This window comes from Cydia splendana, chromosome 1 (assembly GCF_910591565.1).
Source record: "Cydia splendana chromosome 1, ilCydSple1.2, whole genome shotgun sequence".
Taxonomy (NCBI): Eukaryota; Metazoa; Arthropoda; class Insecta; order Lepidoptera; family Tortricidae; genus Cydia; species Cydia splendana.
In genome coordinates, this window is record NC_085960.1 from 1,309,115 (window position 1) to 1,326,208 (window position 17,094).

Genomic DNA, 17,094 nt, shown 5'->3' on the forward strand with positions numbered 1-17,094 from the left:
CTATTTGTATTAATATTAAATTTGGGATTAACTACTATTTATATCATTTTATTGTATGTAAAGTAAAATGTGTAACCAAAAACTTTGATAATTTAGGTCTAAGGTAAAAAGCGTGGATCTAAAACTCAATTTCCTTGCTTATTAGGATAATTTTTAGTCGTAAAGGTACTATAGGTTAACGATTTTTGCCTTACCTACTCTCAAGGTGACATTAGCTGTTCATATACATACTTTTTGATGCTTAATTTTTTGACAAAACTGTTTTGATCATTTCATCAAGGTTTGGTAGCGCCCTTTTCAAATATGTACACTTCTTCTTTGTCATAATTCATAATAGAAGCATTCTGACTACATTCGTGTGATTCGTGAAACGTAACTACAGATGTGCAAGTTGCGGAAAGTTGCTAAAAAATGGAAAAAGTTCTCAGAAATTTTATGAAAATAGTAAGAAAACTTTCATTTTGAAAACGAAAAATTTCGATCCCCAAACAAAAATATGAGAAGTGTCCGAAAGGGTGCATTAGTACCTAAACGTAACGCAAAAATACATACTACCCAATACGATAATTAGATCCAATTCGCACTTAGCCGAGTTTTTATCATATTGTTATACTTCTTCTTATGGTGCCGTCACCTGCCGGAGGTTGGCTATCATTAGGGCTATTTTCACTTTTGACGCTGCAGCTCGAAACAGCGATCTGGTGCTGATCTTGAACCAGCACCTGAGGTTTTTGAGCCACGAGGTTCGTCTTCTTCCACATTTTCGTTTACCCTGGATTTTCCCCTGTATTATCAGCTGGAGGAGGTGGTATTTGTCATTTCGTAATATATGACCAAAGTACTGCAGTTTCCTAATCTTTACAGTATCCAAAATTTCTCTTTTCTTTTGCACTCTCTGCAGTACGCTGTCATTGGTTACTCTATCCGTCCATGAGATTTTCAGTATTCTCCTGTACACCCACATCTCAAACGCCTCTAGACGTTTACTTATAGCTTTAGTGAGTGTCCATGACTCAGCACCATACAGTAGAACCGAAATTACATAGCACCGTGCCAATCGCACCCTGGTAGAGATTCGGAGGGACCGGTTGCAGAGAAGATGATTTATTTTTAGGAAAGTGTTACGAGCTTGCTCTATTCGGCACTTGATCTCAACGCTGTGATCACCCTGGTCATTGACAATACAGCCTAGGTATTTATACGAGCGGACCTTTTGTACAATTTCATTTCGGACTTTCAAGTCAGGTAATGACCTTTGTATTCTATTTACGGTCATTACTTTGGTCTTTTTGATGTTTATCGTTAGGCCATACTGCGCACTTACTACATCCACCCGTTCGATATTGTTATTGACCGATGATATTAATTTTGCACAAAATAACTCAACCGTTTTTTATCTGTAGCATGTTATCTTGTATCAATTCTACAATTGCAACTTTGATAAAGTAAATTATACTTGATTTTAAGCCATAAAGTGATATTTATTGCGGTCGACGGTTTTCCTTAACAAACCGCCAAGGCCTGAGTGGGATAATTCTAGTATTTTCTCGACTGATCGCTATGATTGGTGCATTGCGTCTCAACTAAGGCGGTTGTCACACGGGATGCGATTCGCACGTCGCTCCGATGTGCGAGCCGGATGTCACATAGCGTTGTCTCGCTCAAACATCGGAGCGACTTGCGAATCGTATCCAGTGCGATAACCGCCTAACGTTTGACCCCACGTCACGGGATTATCGCCTCTATTGTTAACACGTTTCACGTTTATGACTTAGGTACTTAATTGGCAAATGTTAACTGAATAAGAAATATACCTAAGTATACTTTATATCACGGATCTAAGATAGGCGTATCTTAATGACCGCGCGGCGTCTTTGGTATACCTACCTATGGAAAATTGTAGTGATACTGATAGGAAAATGACAGGTAAATAGACTGGATTTCTATAACATACATGGCCTCTCCCTGTGTGGCCACCGAATACCGTTATATTGGTAGTATGACGGTGTTACAAAGGGTAAGATGTCACATGTATGAGCCTGTAGCCTGTGCCCAAGTGTTATATTATATACAATCGAAAAATAATAGGTATTTCGTTAAGGGGACCACTGATTACAAGTCCGCCGGACGATATCAGCCTGTCAGTTAATCGCAAAAGGCCACATAACAGTTCTCGTTCAGATTTCGGCCTGACGACTACTAACCGATAGTCTTGACGATTCCGGTCAGCGCCGACAGATCGGTCGGACAGTCCTTAGTCTGATTCAAAATTACAAGGTCAAGAAGAGACGAAAAAATAGTTTACGAAAGACGAAAATTGTGACGGGTTTTCTAACGAAATGGAACATAATTAATTATTTTTTTTATATTTTCTTAATTTCAAACTACGCAGTTTTATATTGTGAAACTTTGATAAATGAAGTTATCGCGTATCGATAAGCACACGGGAGGTCCGATATCTATTATGTCTACGAAATTAATTGCAATGAATTAATAAATATATTGAGTTTCTCATCACTATTAAATAAACTTGCATGTGATTAAATCTGCCCTAAATAAATGAACAATAATCTTTTATATCCAGACTGTTTTAGTCTCCTGGGTTACATTTGGAGTAGGTACGAGTACATAATTAAATAAATATAAATAAATAAATCATCAATCATCTATTTAGCATATTAGTAGAACTAATAACATTTCTTTTAAGTAATAAAATATGCTACTATTGTCGCCTGGCTGACGGGACAGAATAACCAAACCAAGTTGATCCTGGTTGGATACGGAAATATGAAAATCTAACCGCCGTGCTTGTTAGTTTTTCAAACTATGTAAAACTTGTTAAATTCCATGAGTGAATGTTTGTTTTCAGGTGACATGCCGGTGAAGGACGGCAGCCGGCGGTCGCTGGTCGGCGTCATCGACGACGGCACCAAGACCGTCCGAGTTGTGGTACGTGGTCATTTGGTTACTTACTATTATTGATGATTGTATAGGGATTCCCCATGAACAACATGAAAATTTCCTTAATATCCTATGAACTTTTCTGAAATTTTCGAGAACATCTCCAGCTTTTTTTTTTACGATTTGCACATCTGTAGTTACCTACTAATTAATCAAGGCGTAATATGAGCAAAAAGAAAACATTTATTTTTTATTTATAAGTCAGTAAACTTCAATGGGCAGTTGTCATAAACTACTTAATATACAACCACCAATTAATCATTGCTGAGGTACGATATTCTAGGTAAGTTAAAGATTAGTTAAGTATTTTTAGAAACGTTATTTTAAATGTTAATTTTACGCCAAGCCTGCTACCTAACGAACAAAACAATGCAAAACAAAAAAAAATCGGAAACATGCCAATTTGCGTACATCAGGCGTACATTCGTTACTAACGTAATATTCATGAAAAACATTACGATGTCAATCATCTTGTCACGCTGATATACAAATCTATAATAACTAGTGTCAATAATTGTTTGTCATTATGCAATTGTTGGACTTATTATATATAGTAAAGACTCTAATAATATTCATCGGCAGATGACTATAATTTTTGACGCGATCAACTGCACGATATCCAGTTTGCTGTTTTTTTCTATTCTAAATAAAATATAACTGTAAATAAATTGGGTATATAATTGCGACGGGAGATCTATCGCGCGAAATAAAATGCAGTTTTTTTAATACTACGTCGGTTAAACCACAATCACTGAAAAAAAAATCTGTTTTAAATTTGCTCGTAACCTCACTCGGCTATAATGAAATGTAAATTAGATAACCTAGAAAAGTTTTGGTTAGAATCCGGCCTTGCAAATATAATCTCCGTTTCCGTATGATTCTTTTTTCATATCATTTGCCTCATTTTTTCAGATATACGAAGCAGAACGCTCAGAAGAGCTTGCCGCGTACCAACTAGACAAAACCGAGATCCAGCCGCAAGAAGGATGGTCCGAACAGGATCCCATGGAGATCATGCACCACATCAAAATATGTGCCGAGAAAGCCGTCGAACAACTAGCTGTTAAAGGTAGCATTAAAATCCATCCAATATATTGAATTAGAGTCAGTCAGTATAGATTGAATTAGTACACTTTGAAAAATTAGTCATGTCCTGTCCAAAAGTATGGCAAATTATACACCGCCATTCTCACGGTGATGTAAAGCGAGCTACAAAAGTGCATACCTACCTAAGTTTATCAAAAAGTGATTGTATAGAAAGCATCAAGATTTAGATTTACTTTGTTTCGTTAAATAACAGTGCGACATTCAATGCACGGAATGAATCCTACTGTTGTAGGTACATCTATATGAACTGTTCAGTTCAATCAAGAGGTGCTTATTAGGTTTCTCAATTATTATTGAAGCCTCCCTAGGGTGGAATGCGGAATACAAATCGAAAGGCGTAGGCGAGTACATTCCGCGTTTATTATTATAAACCTATTTGAATATTTTGTGAATTTTGTTACTGGGCTTATCTACTTTTTTGTCAGTTGTAGTCATGTTCTTTGTATCCTGAGTCACCTTTAAAAACCATTGTTTATGGCATTGAAATACACAAAACATGTATGTATTTAATAGTAGTTACATGTATTTGTCTCCTGGCTAACGAGAGAGATCTGAAGTACGTACGAGTAGTTTTCAAAAAATATCCATCTAATTCTTTTTTGTGGGGAAAGAAATTATACATTTCAAAAACGAAAATTACTTGTAAAATTTTCTAACTGTTCTGAAACATTGCGCAACTTGTATTTGAAAAATACTTACGTGTATAACTCACTTATTTTCAGGCTACTCGAAAGATAACATCGTGGCACTGGGCATCACCAATCAGAGGGAGACGACGATAGCGTGGGACAGATTCACAGGAGAGCCTCTACATCCTGCTATAGGTAAAACACCGAAACCAAAAACATTTCCTAAAATAATCAAATTCATTTTTTTTGTTACTCGATGCCATGGTTACATTCTCTTGGGTCACTCTTGTACTGGTTATGTGGCATTTAAATACCGTCATGCATTTTTGGGTAGCTAAGCATGTTAGTAGAATGTGATACTCGTACAACATTTCTTCTATCAAACTGTGCTATTGTCCCTTGGAAGACGGGATAGAGTAACAGCACAAGAACTTTGATCCACCCGTTTACACTTATTTTCTTCTTTCGGCTTATTAAGGCGAAGTAATACATACATTTTTATAACATTGACTGTACTAACCATTGGTTCTAGGTAGTAAAGCTGAAATACTCTTAATTTCCGAATAAATTCATCCTACCTTCAGTTAGACAAAAAACTTACAACACCATTTTTTTTTTTAATTAGCCCATACTTTTCCACAGCGTGGAACGACATCCGCACAGACGTCACGGTAGACGCGATCCTCGCCAAGGTCCCGGATCAGAACAAGAACTACCTCAAGTCCGTCTCCGGCTTGCCCATCAGTCCGTACTTCAGCGCGTTAAAGATGAGATGGCTAAAGGACAACGCCAAAACCGTCCGGCGTGCCGGGCGGGACAAGAGGCTCATGTTTGGGACGGTCGACTCTTGGATTATATGGGTATGTAGTATGTACTTTACCTCCAGAGTTCCAGTAGCACTTGCTTTGTTTTTGAAGTTGGTCAGTATATAAAGTAACATATGATCATCATATAAAATCATAGCCTTTTGTTGTAAAAGTCGACTTTCTAAATTACAGAACTTAACTGGCGGTCCACGAGGAGGTTTGCACATTACTGATGTCACCAACGCGTCGCGAACACTTCTGATGAACCTGGAAACTTTGAATTGGGACCCTATGTTGTGTAGGTAAGAATCAAGTTTCTTTAAACAACACGTCTTTTATATTAAAAAAAAGACTAAATTAATTTAAGGTAACACCTATAATATATGCTGTCATTCTATTTAAAAAACATAATGAAATTTTCATCTGTTGGATTTCCTTTTTTTTAATTATTCCTTTTTTTAAAATTTCTTACGTTTTCTAGGTTATTCGGAATCCATCGAGACTCATTGGCCCAAATACGAAGCAGTTCCGAAGTGTACGGCGTAGTCAAAGACGGATCCATCTTAGACGGAATTAGGATATCGGGGGTAAGTATTTTATTCTTATAAATTACACCTTTTATATTGTCTATGTTTGTTTTAACGTTTTGTCATAATTCGCGAATTGAATATGAACTGCAGCAGGTTTTTTTTTTACATTTTGACAGCTGCATAAATAATTTAATGTAACTTAATAATTTTCAATACAGCTTTTTTTTCTAAACTAAAAAAATATCTTAATTAATATTTGATTGCTTACCAGATATTAGGCAACCAGCAATCAGCCCTAGTCGGTCAAAACTGCCTGTCAGCCGGCCAGGCCAAGAACACCTACCGAAGCGGCTGTTTCCTCCTCTACAATACTGGCTCCCGTCGTGTGCAGTCCACCCACGGTCTTCTAACGACAGTAGCTTACAAGCTGGGACCCCAAGCACCGCCTGTATATGCATTAGAAGGTTGGTCAATGACAAAGTATTTATGCTACTACTTACTTAAATTGTTTGTAATTACAAAAAAAGAGTCATAAAAGGACTCGTCTCCATACAAAAATCAATATTATATATTTTTTTATGTTTATAAAGTGGACGGGTAAGATTGAAAGAGTTTTTCATGAAGGGTAAGATGAAAAGTCGCCCGAAATACGGACCTTTTTGTGTCTTACCCCTCATGAACAACCCTTTCAATCTTATCTCAACGCACATAAATATATGCAAAGACACCCAAGACACAAATTAACGAACAGTAAAATACACAATTTAATTATCATAATCATAGTCTCATAGAAGCATGAGAGTCATTAGCCTTGTGAAACTGAGCAACTCTCGTTATTTAAACTCATAATATTTAAGATCTTATGAAACGGCTATCGAGCTCGCAGAATACTAGGTAAATAATTAATAAATAAATTTTATGCTTACAATTTTAACGATGCGCAAATGTTCTATGTTTTTTAAGTAGAACGCATGAATGCGCTCTATTTAAAACATGTTGTAACAAGAGATTGTTACAACATGTTTTCTAACAATCTGGTACTGTTGTCTCCTGGCTGACGAAACAGTATAACAATAAAAAATACTTGATCCACGCAGATGACGAGTTGAAGAAGTTATTAGACGCTTTTTATCTTTTTGCAGGCTCAATAGCTGTAGCGGGAGGCGCCGTGAAATTCCTCCGCGACAACCTGAAACTAATTAAAGACGTGGCGAAGGACACGGAGCATATCGCCGGCCAAGTGTTCTCTACAGGGGACGTTTACTTTGTGCCGGCGTTCAGCGGGTTGTACGCGCCGTACTGGAGGAAGGACGCTAGGGGGTAAGTGTAGGCTTCATAAAGGACACAGAGCAGATCGCCGGACAAATGTTCTCTATAGAGGACGTTTACTTCGAGCCATTCGAGCGAATATTTACCTGAAGTTATTCGATGCAATGTGTTTTTTCTTTAATGTGTCCAGACATTTGGACTAGAATTAATGTGTTGTTATTGTTTTAGAATTATTTGCGGTCTGACGGCATTCACCACAAAACAGCACATCATACGGGCAACGCTGGAGGCTGTTTGTTTCCAAACTAGGTAAATAAAAACAAAATTCTGTTCTCTATGTATTCAATGCAATTTCGTACTTATATCAATGTACTAATGAACAAAACGCTTGATTATTGCTTGAATAATCATATAATACCTCGGAATGTACTGTCAACTTATATAACTTTTTTTTGTCTCTTGGATTACCAGCGGAGGTTATTCATTCGTTATGTGTGCCCACAAAAGCTATTGTAACGTACAATCGCTATTGGACCCATGTCCAGACAACATCACAACCTTTTTTCAAATATTTTTGACAATTATTTTTTTCTCCTGTGTTACCAAAATAAAATAGCTTAGATTATAAACGTTCGTTGCCTCCATGTTTGAAAACAGTTTTGATAGGTTAAAAATTGTCTACAGGGACATATTGGAAGCCATGAACAAAGATTGCGGTATGCCGCTGTCAAAACTACACGTGGACGGAAACATGACTCGTAACGATTTGCTAATGCAACTCCAGGCCGATCTCATCGGGATACCTGTGTGTAAGTATCAATTTCAGTTCCAATTCTTTATTGATAAAATAGAATTTTACATATCAGGTACTTAAATACAATGCTTAATGCTAAGTCTTATAATTAATTATTAAATTTACATAGTTGGACAGACAAGGCAGAGCCAGCGAACTAGCAGTTGTTTATTTTTATTAGATAAATATACATATTATATAGTTTTATCTACTTGGTACAGTGTTAAATCTCGCTATCTGCCAAATCTGCCATTTTGACAAATTTCCAAAAAAATAATCGGCGAACTAATCAGTGAATCAAATAATATAATTGAAATAAATATTTTTTAACATTTTGATATAATAAATATATATTTATCCTTACATGCCATTGTTTTTTAATGTGTAATGTTGTTTGTACAGTGCGTGCGCAATCCTGGGACATGTCAGCCCTAGGCGCAGCCGTAGCGGCCGGACACGCAGTCGGCGTGTGGTCCATTGAAACGTGGAGGGCTACCGCTACCCCTATCGACACCTTTCTACCCACTACCACCGATGATGGTATTTATTTACTGTTCATTTACGGGTTGTTGACTAGTGTGTTACTTTTGGGCCCAAGTTATTATGCTACGGCCAGGCCAGGTGTCTCCTGTGTTACCGCCGGCGTGTAGTCGGTGGAGGCGTGATGAGCCACCGCTACGCCAATCGAGACCTTTCTCTCTACCTGCTACCACCGATGACGTTGAGTAATGTCTCCTGTATTACCGTCGGCGTGTGGCCGGTAGAGGCGTGGGGAGCCATCGCCACCCATATCGACATCTTCCTATTCTCAACCACCAATCATGATGTATTTATAATTTATTTACGGTTATTTAAGACGGCGCAACGGACCTGCTAAGTTACATCGCCTGATCCTAATTAGTACATAATATTTAGAATTCTATTAATATTAAACATATGTAATATCCTGTATTGATATTTGACTTGTAAATTAAAATATCATAATATAGTCCCTTTTGTGTTTAACAACTGTATCGTAATATTTTTATAAATAAACCAATTGAAAGTAAATTACGTCTCTAAAATATTTCTTATTCTTATAGATCGCGACGCGCGCTACACAAAATGGAAGATGGCCGTCCAACGCTCTCTCGGCTGGGCCGCCATCAAAAAGTCCATCACCATGACAGGTCAGAACATACGCAACTTTAGCATGACCCGCCTAAACAGTCTAGATACTCTCTCTGCCGGCAGTAGGAAAAACTCTCTCTTCGAAAACGCTGACACAGACTTTGAAATAGACGAGGAATGTAGCACCGTAGAAGAATTACTTAAATACCAAGCCAGAAAATTCTCGATCTTCCCTCAGAAGTCCAAGAAAGAGCGCAGTATTTTAGACGACGCGGACTATTTCATGGCTAAAAAAGAGTGCGATTACGGTTTGTGTCAGTGTTGTAGAACGGAAAAAAAGTTGCAAAAGGCCACCAACTGGGAGTCTATAGAAGAGATGATCGAAAACGACCCAGAGATCATATTCGACGGGGATCATAATCCCATCGTAGTGGAGCCTAGGAGAATGTCGGCCGCGCCGGTTGAACTTGGACCTTTAGACTCTGTACCCGCTTTGTTAACGGGCAGCGCTGTCAAATTACGGAAGCACATGCATTTGGAGAAGCTTCCGGCGCTGTTTAGGACGATCTGTAATAAGTTTTCTAACACTTCTCTCACGTAACTTGATAGAGAAAAGCAAATATAGGCTTGAGTAGGAATAATAAGAATAGTGTCCTCTCGAGACATATATTTTTCCAATTGTCGCTTCTATCGTTATATATAGATATACGTTATCTTGCATTGCTCAATTTGATCAGTATGAGAAAGAGATGTGATAAGTAATTTCTATGCCGTTGTATTATTCAAAAACGTCGTATTCAAAAACGTAATCAAGGTAATAATAACGGCCTATAAACTTGTATGTGAATCGAATACGTAGATGAATTTGGCGTATATATTTCAAAGTATAATAGCGTTCGCTTTCTTATAGCGCATTTAGCTTTCGTTGTAATCAAATCATAGATATCTTAGCTTAGACTAGGACCCCCGAACTAAATCTGCCGTATACATTTTTTATTACTATGTATATTACATATTTAATGCAACTCATGTTCAATAATGAAAAATACAATTAGGTCACCGTTCGACTTATACGCCTTGCATTTGGATACGATAACGCAAGAGACAAGATTAAAATTTAAAAATTAATCTCGCTCATTTGCGTAGTAAATGGTACGTTAAGTTCGATACAGTATTTAAAATTGTTCGACCCAGTATTAAAAAATAACTTAGGTACTTACAGTAGTGACGCAGGAGACAACTGAATGGAGATCTAAAAGTATTTGGCCTTGGTGATGGTTTAAAGAATATAATATAAATTATTTTGCTACATTTGTCAATGTCAACATAAATATAAATAGTTGACGTAGATATAATGTGAGGATTGCTTTAAAAATACATAAAATGTATTTGGTGTGGGGTCTTTGGCTCTAGGTAATTGTAAAAATGCAAAACTGTAATCATGATTTACATTTTAACTCCTTCAATAGCATTAAAAGCCAATCAAACATGGCAAAGTCATTAAAATAATAGTATTTAAATAATCCTTTACGTATTATTATATAATATAGTTGGCAAAATTAAACTTATTAAAAGAAAGTCATATACACTAAAACACAAAAAAAAAGTATTTTAATATATCCATATTAATCAATCTAATGATGACTAAGTTAGTTTTAACTATGTCAACTGTTGAGATACATACATATTATATATCATGTAATTATTTTTATATACTTACTTAATATATACAGTATGTATGTAAGCTGATTCCACAAATAACTACACGAAGTAAAAAAATATTTACTTGCCACATATTGCATGAGCCCAATCGTTATTTACAGTAAACACAATTATAAAAAAATAACCCATAATATATTTATTATATTTTTTTATTCCATTATATGTACACATTCCAACATTTAATAAAAAGCTAAAACCTCAAAATTGTTAACACATTGTTTTTGTTTTCATTTTTGCATTTTTACAATTATTTTTCACTTTTGTTTGAGTTTTTATGAGAAGTGGTTAATTAATTATATCACTGATTTACTTTTTTCTGCATCTCTTTCAGGCCATAAAAATAGTATAAGTACTTTGCCTAGTAAATTATAAATAAAGCATTTTATATTAAAGTGCACAATTGCAATGAAAAATAAAATAAAAAATGTTATGTGAAACAATGTAACGATGTTTTTGAAAAAGACATTATTTTTAATTTGCTGTATTATTATAGTTGTTAATTCGTTTTGACAGTTTTTGTTGTCAAACGTTGTTACCCATGCTAGTGAAACTAAGTAAACTAGAAGCAGTGAAAATGTATTTCACAATATGTTATATTTATTTAAATTTTTGTATTATAGGCTTGAGTTTAAACAAATAACAAAAAATCACAGTATTTTATTAGTAATAAATATTATACATAGATTATATAAAATGTATTCTCAAATGATCTACCTAAATCAAATTTGAATGTTTTATGTAGGTACTTAAAATTTCTTAAATGTGATTTTTTATATCATTAAATGAGGCGAAATAGACGAATGATCTCAGTTTAGGCTACGTTTGAACCATTGTTATCTAAATTACTAATCAATGTAAACAGTAGGTTAACCAAAGTATTGTCTTGCGTGATGTGTTGCATTTGAATTTTGCTTCTAGTTTCGCTACAATTGTATTATTTTAAATCCTAATGTTCTTACTAACATAACAATAAGACTGCTATTAACTTGAATATTGAATAAAGTATTATTTGTCTAAAACGTTTTTAATTTCTCTACGCCTTCATTTTTTATTAAAGTCAGCACTTTCACATTTTTTTTACTGATTTTATACTATTTTATTACACAGTATTGTGCATATTACAATATTGCAAAGTCTTTAGTAGTATAACCTTTAACCTTTTAACTGTTTTTATTGGATTAATCCATTACGCTCACAACGTTAAAAAAGTAGTTTTTATTTCATGCTACTGTGAAAGAAATCATACGTATTGAACTGTAGACTTGCTCTTTATGAAGCCATTTAATCCTGATTGAATTACGAGCTTCAAAAAGTGAAGCCTAACTCCAGTTTATATTCCAGACACTAAAATTACACTCGTGTGTATCTACAAAAAAAGTAACAATTTGTGTACAATTGGAACAGAAGTGCTGATATGTTTGTAACAAAAACGAATTCAATGAAAAAAATGTATATAACAGAATAAAATAAAATAGGAAGCATTGGTCTCTGGCAAGTTTTTAACATCAAGGTGTTTTGCAACTTTTTTTCTTCAAAAACAACAGATAAGTTTCTTTTTTTTTACTAGCACCGCATCTCAGTTGCACTTCACTCATAATACTTATTTTTGATTTTACGTACTTACATATATCATACTAATATATGTAGGTGGATCAACTATTTCTAATTGTTATTATGTCCCGTCAACCAGGAGACAACATTACAACACAACATAGAACAACAACACAGTTTGTTAAAAGAAATGTTGTTAGCATATTCTAGTAACGTGCATTGTAGCTAAAACATTATGGAGAGAGCTTATAACAAAGACTAAAAAAAGTAACCCAGGAGATGTAACTACGGCAACGAGACAAGAATAAGTTGACCCGCCTAACATAGACACATTAACTAACATTATTTTATCTAAACGTCATCTTCAACGGATAACTCCTTATATAAAAACAAAACATTTATTTATTTATTTGTGCAACATTACTTTATGGGGTATTCCACAAAACGGCATACTTATCGATCGATATATATGGCAGCTTCCTTAACCTGCAGAAATCTGGATTAAATACCGTTAAATTTAAAGCTAAGTTATGAAACATTATCGTGCCAATATCGGCTTCTTAGCTTTATCTGAAGAAGTGTTAAAAATAACGTCGTACTTCTGGAATGCCCCTTACTTAGGGCGTCCGCGAGCTTTCGCGGGTGCACGGAGCAGGTTGACGAAAAATAGCGGACGCTTGCGGCGGATTTTACCTACAATGGCATGTGCACGTATGCCCGCTCAGTGCACCCGTGCCAGCTAGCGGACGCCTTTATTCACCTAACCCATGTAACTTTGATGTTGTTGTTTTTCCGCAGACGAACGTTACAAACTGCTCTCCTCGATCCCAGCGACGCTGTTTCTCATTGGCAGCTTCACCATGCTAGTCGTATCCAATGCGCTCAAGAATAGGTGATAAATGATAATAAGCTGTTAAGTTAATTTAAATCCTATTTAATAGGAATAAGGAAATACAAATTTTTACAATTGTTTAATCATTTTATTACGTTTTATTCTATTATATTCCAATTATTAAAATGACCCGCACTTACTGTATAGTTTGCATAGTTCGATAATAAAAGCTGCCGCGAGATTTGTTTAAAGTATCACAAGTAAAGTTATCATCAAAATTCGGCGGCAGACCTGTAGACAAACCGCACATTGTTAGTGAATAAAACACCTATATTTTATTTACGTTGTAAGCTGTAAAAGTAACAAAGTATACTCTGGCAAACCAACTTTTTCAGAAGAAAAAGGCGCGAAATACAAATTTCCTATGAGAGGACAACCCTTCGCACCTACATTTTATTTAATCAATTTGCAGCCTTTTTTGCTGACGGAAATGGCTTGCGAAACTATGCAATATGGTTTACGAATTTTCTGTTAATCATGGTATATATTAGACATCGGATCGCTTGTGTATTTTAAAGCCCATGATTTGTCTTTTTTCGTGTCTCTTTCTTCTTTCTTTCGTAATTTTCATGTATATCAATTGAATTGATACAAAATTCACCCGTGGTCTGATGTCTAAAATGACACATAATTATGTATAACACTACAGACAACGTACCTACTACAGTGGACATATTAATCAGAAAACTTTGCAGCTGCTTTTTAAAACCTTAAGCGAAATCCATTTTTATAGACTGGTAGGGTAAACATCCTACTAATTCTCCAATCAATGCAAAGCCTACATTTTTTACTCTGTTACTTATCTGTGTGGATCAACTTTTTTTCGTTATTCTGCCACGTCAGCCAGGCGACAGTAGTAACTCAGGAGTCCGTAACCATGGCAACAAGTGGCAAAGTTGATTCACCCATCAATATTGTCTCGAAGCAATATTTAATGGCCAAAAGTGGGACTGCTTACCCTATGTTTTTCTTTTTCATTCGATAATCGTCAATTTTTATGAACTAGACATTAATTGAATCAATTTTCATTCCAACTTGCGTTGGCATTTATGGCATAAAAGAACAATTTGAAGCATTTGTAATTAATTTATTTATTTTAGTGTAAGCGTAAAATTTATACAATTACCTATATAATTATAAAATGTCGAAATAAGTTTAAATATTGTAGATAAGGTGGAAACCTAGAATAGGATAAAAATTACAAATATACCTTTATGCAGCTCAAAACTAAATCATGTCCATACAATTGTGCTCGATTTTATGCTAGTCATGATGATTGCTTAAAGCTAACCAATGATTTAGTTCGTTTTTTTAGCATTAGAAAGAACTTAAAAAAAGAAGGTATGCGATCTTGACATGTCTTTTAATTCAAAAACGCTTTTTAAAAATCAGTAACCATTACTTATGAAAGCAGAAGAATATAAATGATCGTATTAGATTCATAATTGTTACATATTTGCCATAACTTATTTTTAAAATGTGTTTTTCAATAAAAAGACACATCAAGATTTACCTTATTTCTAATGCTAAAAAAAACGAACTATAGGTAATACTGTTTCTGAACAGTGACGTAGGCACTTGTATGTTTTCCTTATTTCATGATTATAATATAACCACATACAACCTCTTATTGATTTTGAACAAATATTTTTATTGATTTTTTTTACCTACCGATGTGTGTTAATATAAAAATCATATTTCTGTCAATTTCATCAGTTAGAAACAAGGTAATGAGAATTAGTCAAAATATTTATAAAGTGTCTCTATGTGATGCCTAAGTAAATATTCTAAATCAATATCGTTCCCTGTTTCCTGTACCAAGTAAATTTGGTTGTACATACTTATGCTAAGAGCTGTCCAATGTAAAGTGAACCGTAAACTGCTCAAGAATCAATTTCCTCGACCGTACATTGTAATGCACATACGAGGCACTTCTTTTTCGAGCTATTCTTGTTAGAATTAATTCACTCGTTATGAAATGACTTTGTAAATAACTGTTGTTTGTCTCATGTGTCTATATTTTTCTCTTCTCTTTTTATTCTTCTACTAGGAATTACAGAACCGGTAGTGTTTGTAACAACCGAGATTTAAGGTAGCAGCCAAAAATGGAACTGGTATTTCCCGATATGTTCGACCGGTATTGTTGACTTGAGGTCATGATGCGGGTACAAAATATTGTAGCTATAAATTAAGACCTCCAACACAACGATTTTGATAAAACATCTAAGAACCACCTCTGTAGGCTGTAGTAAACCTGCTTTCAAATAATCATACTCGGTTTAACCGTTTAAGAGCTAAGGTGCCAAAGACAGACAAAGACACATCGGTCAAACACAGGGGCAGGTCAGGGGTTACTAAAACGGTCCGATTAAGAAACACTTTCAGAGATACCCCTAGCATTTGTTAGTTTTAGGATTTAGGGGTTTTTGGGGACATAAACGTAAAGTTATTTACGAATTTTCCTTGTAGATCTAGAATAGACATAATTACACATCGGTAACTCGTGGCATTTAGGTAGCACTTAAAAGATTAGTGATGAGCACACATCGGTAACTCGTGGCACTTGACAGTTTCTAACAGACTAGTGATGTGACAATGTTCTTCCTATACGAGTCGAGAAAAAGAAACCATTAAAAAAAGGAATTAATTAAACTAATCTTTTAAGTGCTACCTAAATGCCACGAGTTACCGATGTGTAGACATAATATTGATGTGATCGTAGGTTTCTGGATTTATTTATATCGTTGTGATTTGTACTAATCATTCCTTTAGCATTGTTTGAGAGCATGTTTTTACATTTTTTGATCCTTGTAAATTATGGGCTTATTATATAATTATTGTATGACTTTTATAAAAATAAAATGTACCTACAGTAAATCAGGCGTGTATTCGATTCAGTTTGTAATTTTAATTATTATAAATATAAAAAATATTTTTTTATTGTGAATTCATTGTACTGTACTTAAATGACAGGTTGCCAGTTGTTAATTTGAATTGAAATTTTATTGTTAAACAATTTGTTGTTTATTTAAGGTGAATTAAATGATTTGTTGGGTTTATTCTGTTTTTTATTGCTCCTAATTAAAACAAAAAAAATGTCCTACTTGCATTTTGACTTTATTAACTAAGAAAGTATCGTTAGTTATTAGATATTTTATTTTTAAATATATTATAGGACAATTTACACAAATGGACCTAGTCCCACAGTAAGTTCAATCATACCGTCCTGGCCGGTTTCGACCACGGCGGCGGCGGCTAGCACTGATTATGGAGAGCGTCGTTTGTGAGCTCTCAGGTCACACGTGATATTGAACACATCCATAACTTAGCAACAAATATTTGTGATAAACACACAAATAGATACTCATATCAGGATTGTAACCTGGAGATCCCGCCAGCGTTTTAGGCCGTATTAGTTCGTAATAAAAATAATAGGTACCTATTGAACCGGATCTAACACTTGATATTCTTAAATAAATAAACAAATATTTTTACAAATAATTACTAAGTCAATGTGGAGAAGACCGTCATATAAAATATATTGCAGGGAAGACCGTCATAGGCCAAGAACTGTATTTGTACCTATATAGGACCTTCTGTGAGTGGAGTATGTGTAGGTAGGTACAAACGAAAGAGCTTGTAGACGGTCTTCCCAGCATGATTGCATTTATACTATCAAGTCAATTAACAAAAATAAAGGTCAAAATCCCCAAAACGTGTGCAG

At 34.9% G+C, this 17,094-nt stretch overlaps 1 protein-coding gene across 5 annotated transcripts in view; it reads left to right on the top strand.

Moving 5' to 3' along the window:
* Window positions 1-16,427, top strand: part of LOC134806489 (glycerol kinase 3) — a 31,880-nt gene extending 15,453 nt beyond the window's left edge. For 3 of the 5 annotated variants that reach the window (XM_063779778.1, XM_063779762.1, XM_063779770.1), the window contains exons 2-13: window positions 2,870-2,949; window positions 3,874-4,030; window positions 4,791-4,892; window positions 5,340-5,557; window positions 5,696-5,805; window positions 5,985-6,090; window positions 6,305-6,497; window positions 7,176-7,353; window positions 7,531-7,611; window positions 7,987-8,111; window positions 8,498-8,635; window positions 9,178-9,922. In XM_063779778.1, the coding sequence (XP_063635848.1) occupies window positions 2,875-2,949; window positions 3,874-4,030; window positions 4,791-4,892; window positions 5,340-5,557; window positions 5,696-5,805; window positions 5,985-6,090; window positions 6,305-6,497; window positions 7,176-7,353; window positions 7,531-7,611; window positions 7,987-8,111; window positions 8,498-8,635; window positions 9,178-9,806 (2,112 nt within the window). In that variant the 5' untranslated portion in view covers window positions 2,870-2,874 and the 3' untranslated portion in view covers window positions 9,807-9,922. Of the gene's footprint in view, window positions 1-2,869; window positions 2,950-3,873; window positions 4,031-4,790; window positions 4,893-5,339; window positions 5,558-5,695; window positions 5,806-5,984; window positions 6,091-6,304; window positions 6,498-7,175; window positions 7,354-7,530; window positions 7,612-7,986; window positions 8,112-8,497; window positions 8,636-9,177; window positions 9,923-11,258; window positions 11,947-13,276 lie in introns of those variants that run through there. The other 2 variants (XM_063779787.1, XM_063779795.1) reach the window with 2 other exon arrangements.
* Window positions 16,428-17,094: the final 667 nt, after the last annotated feature.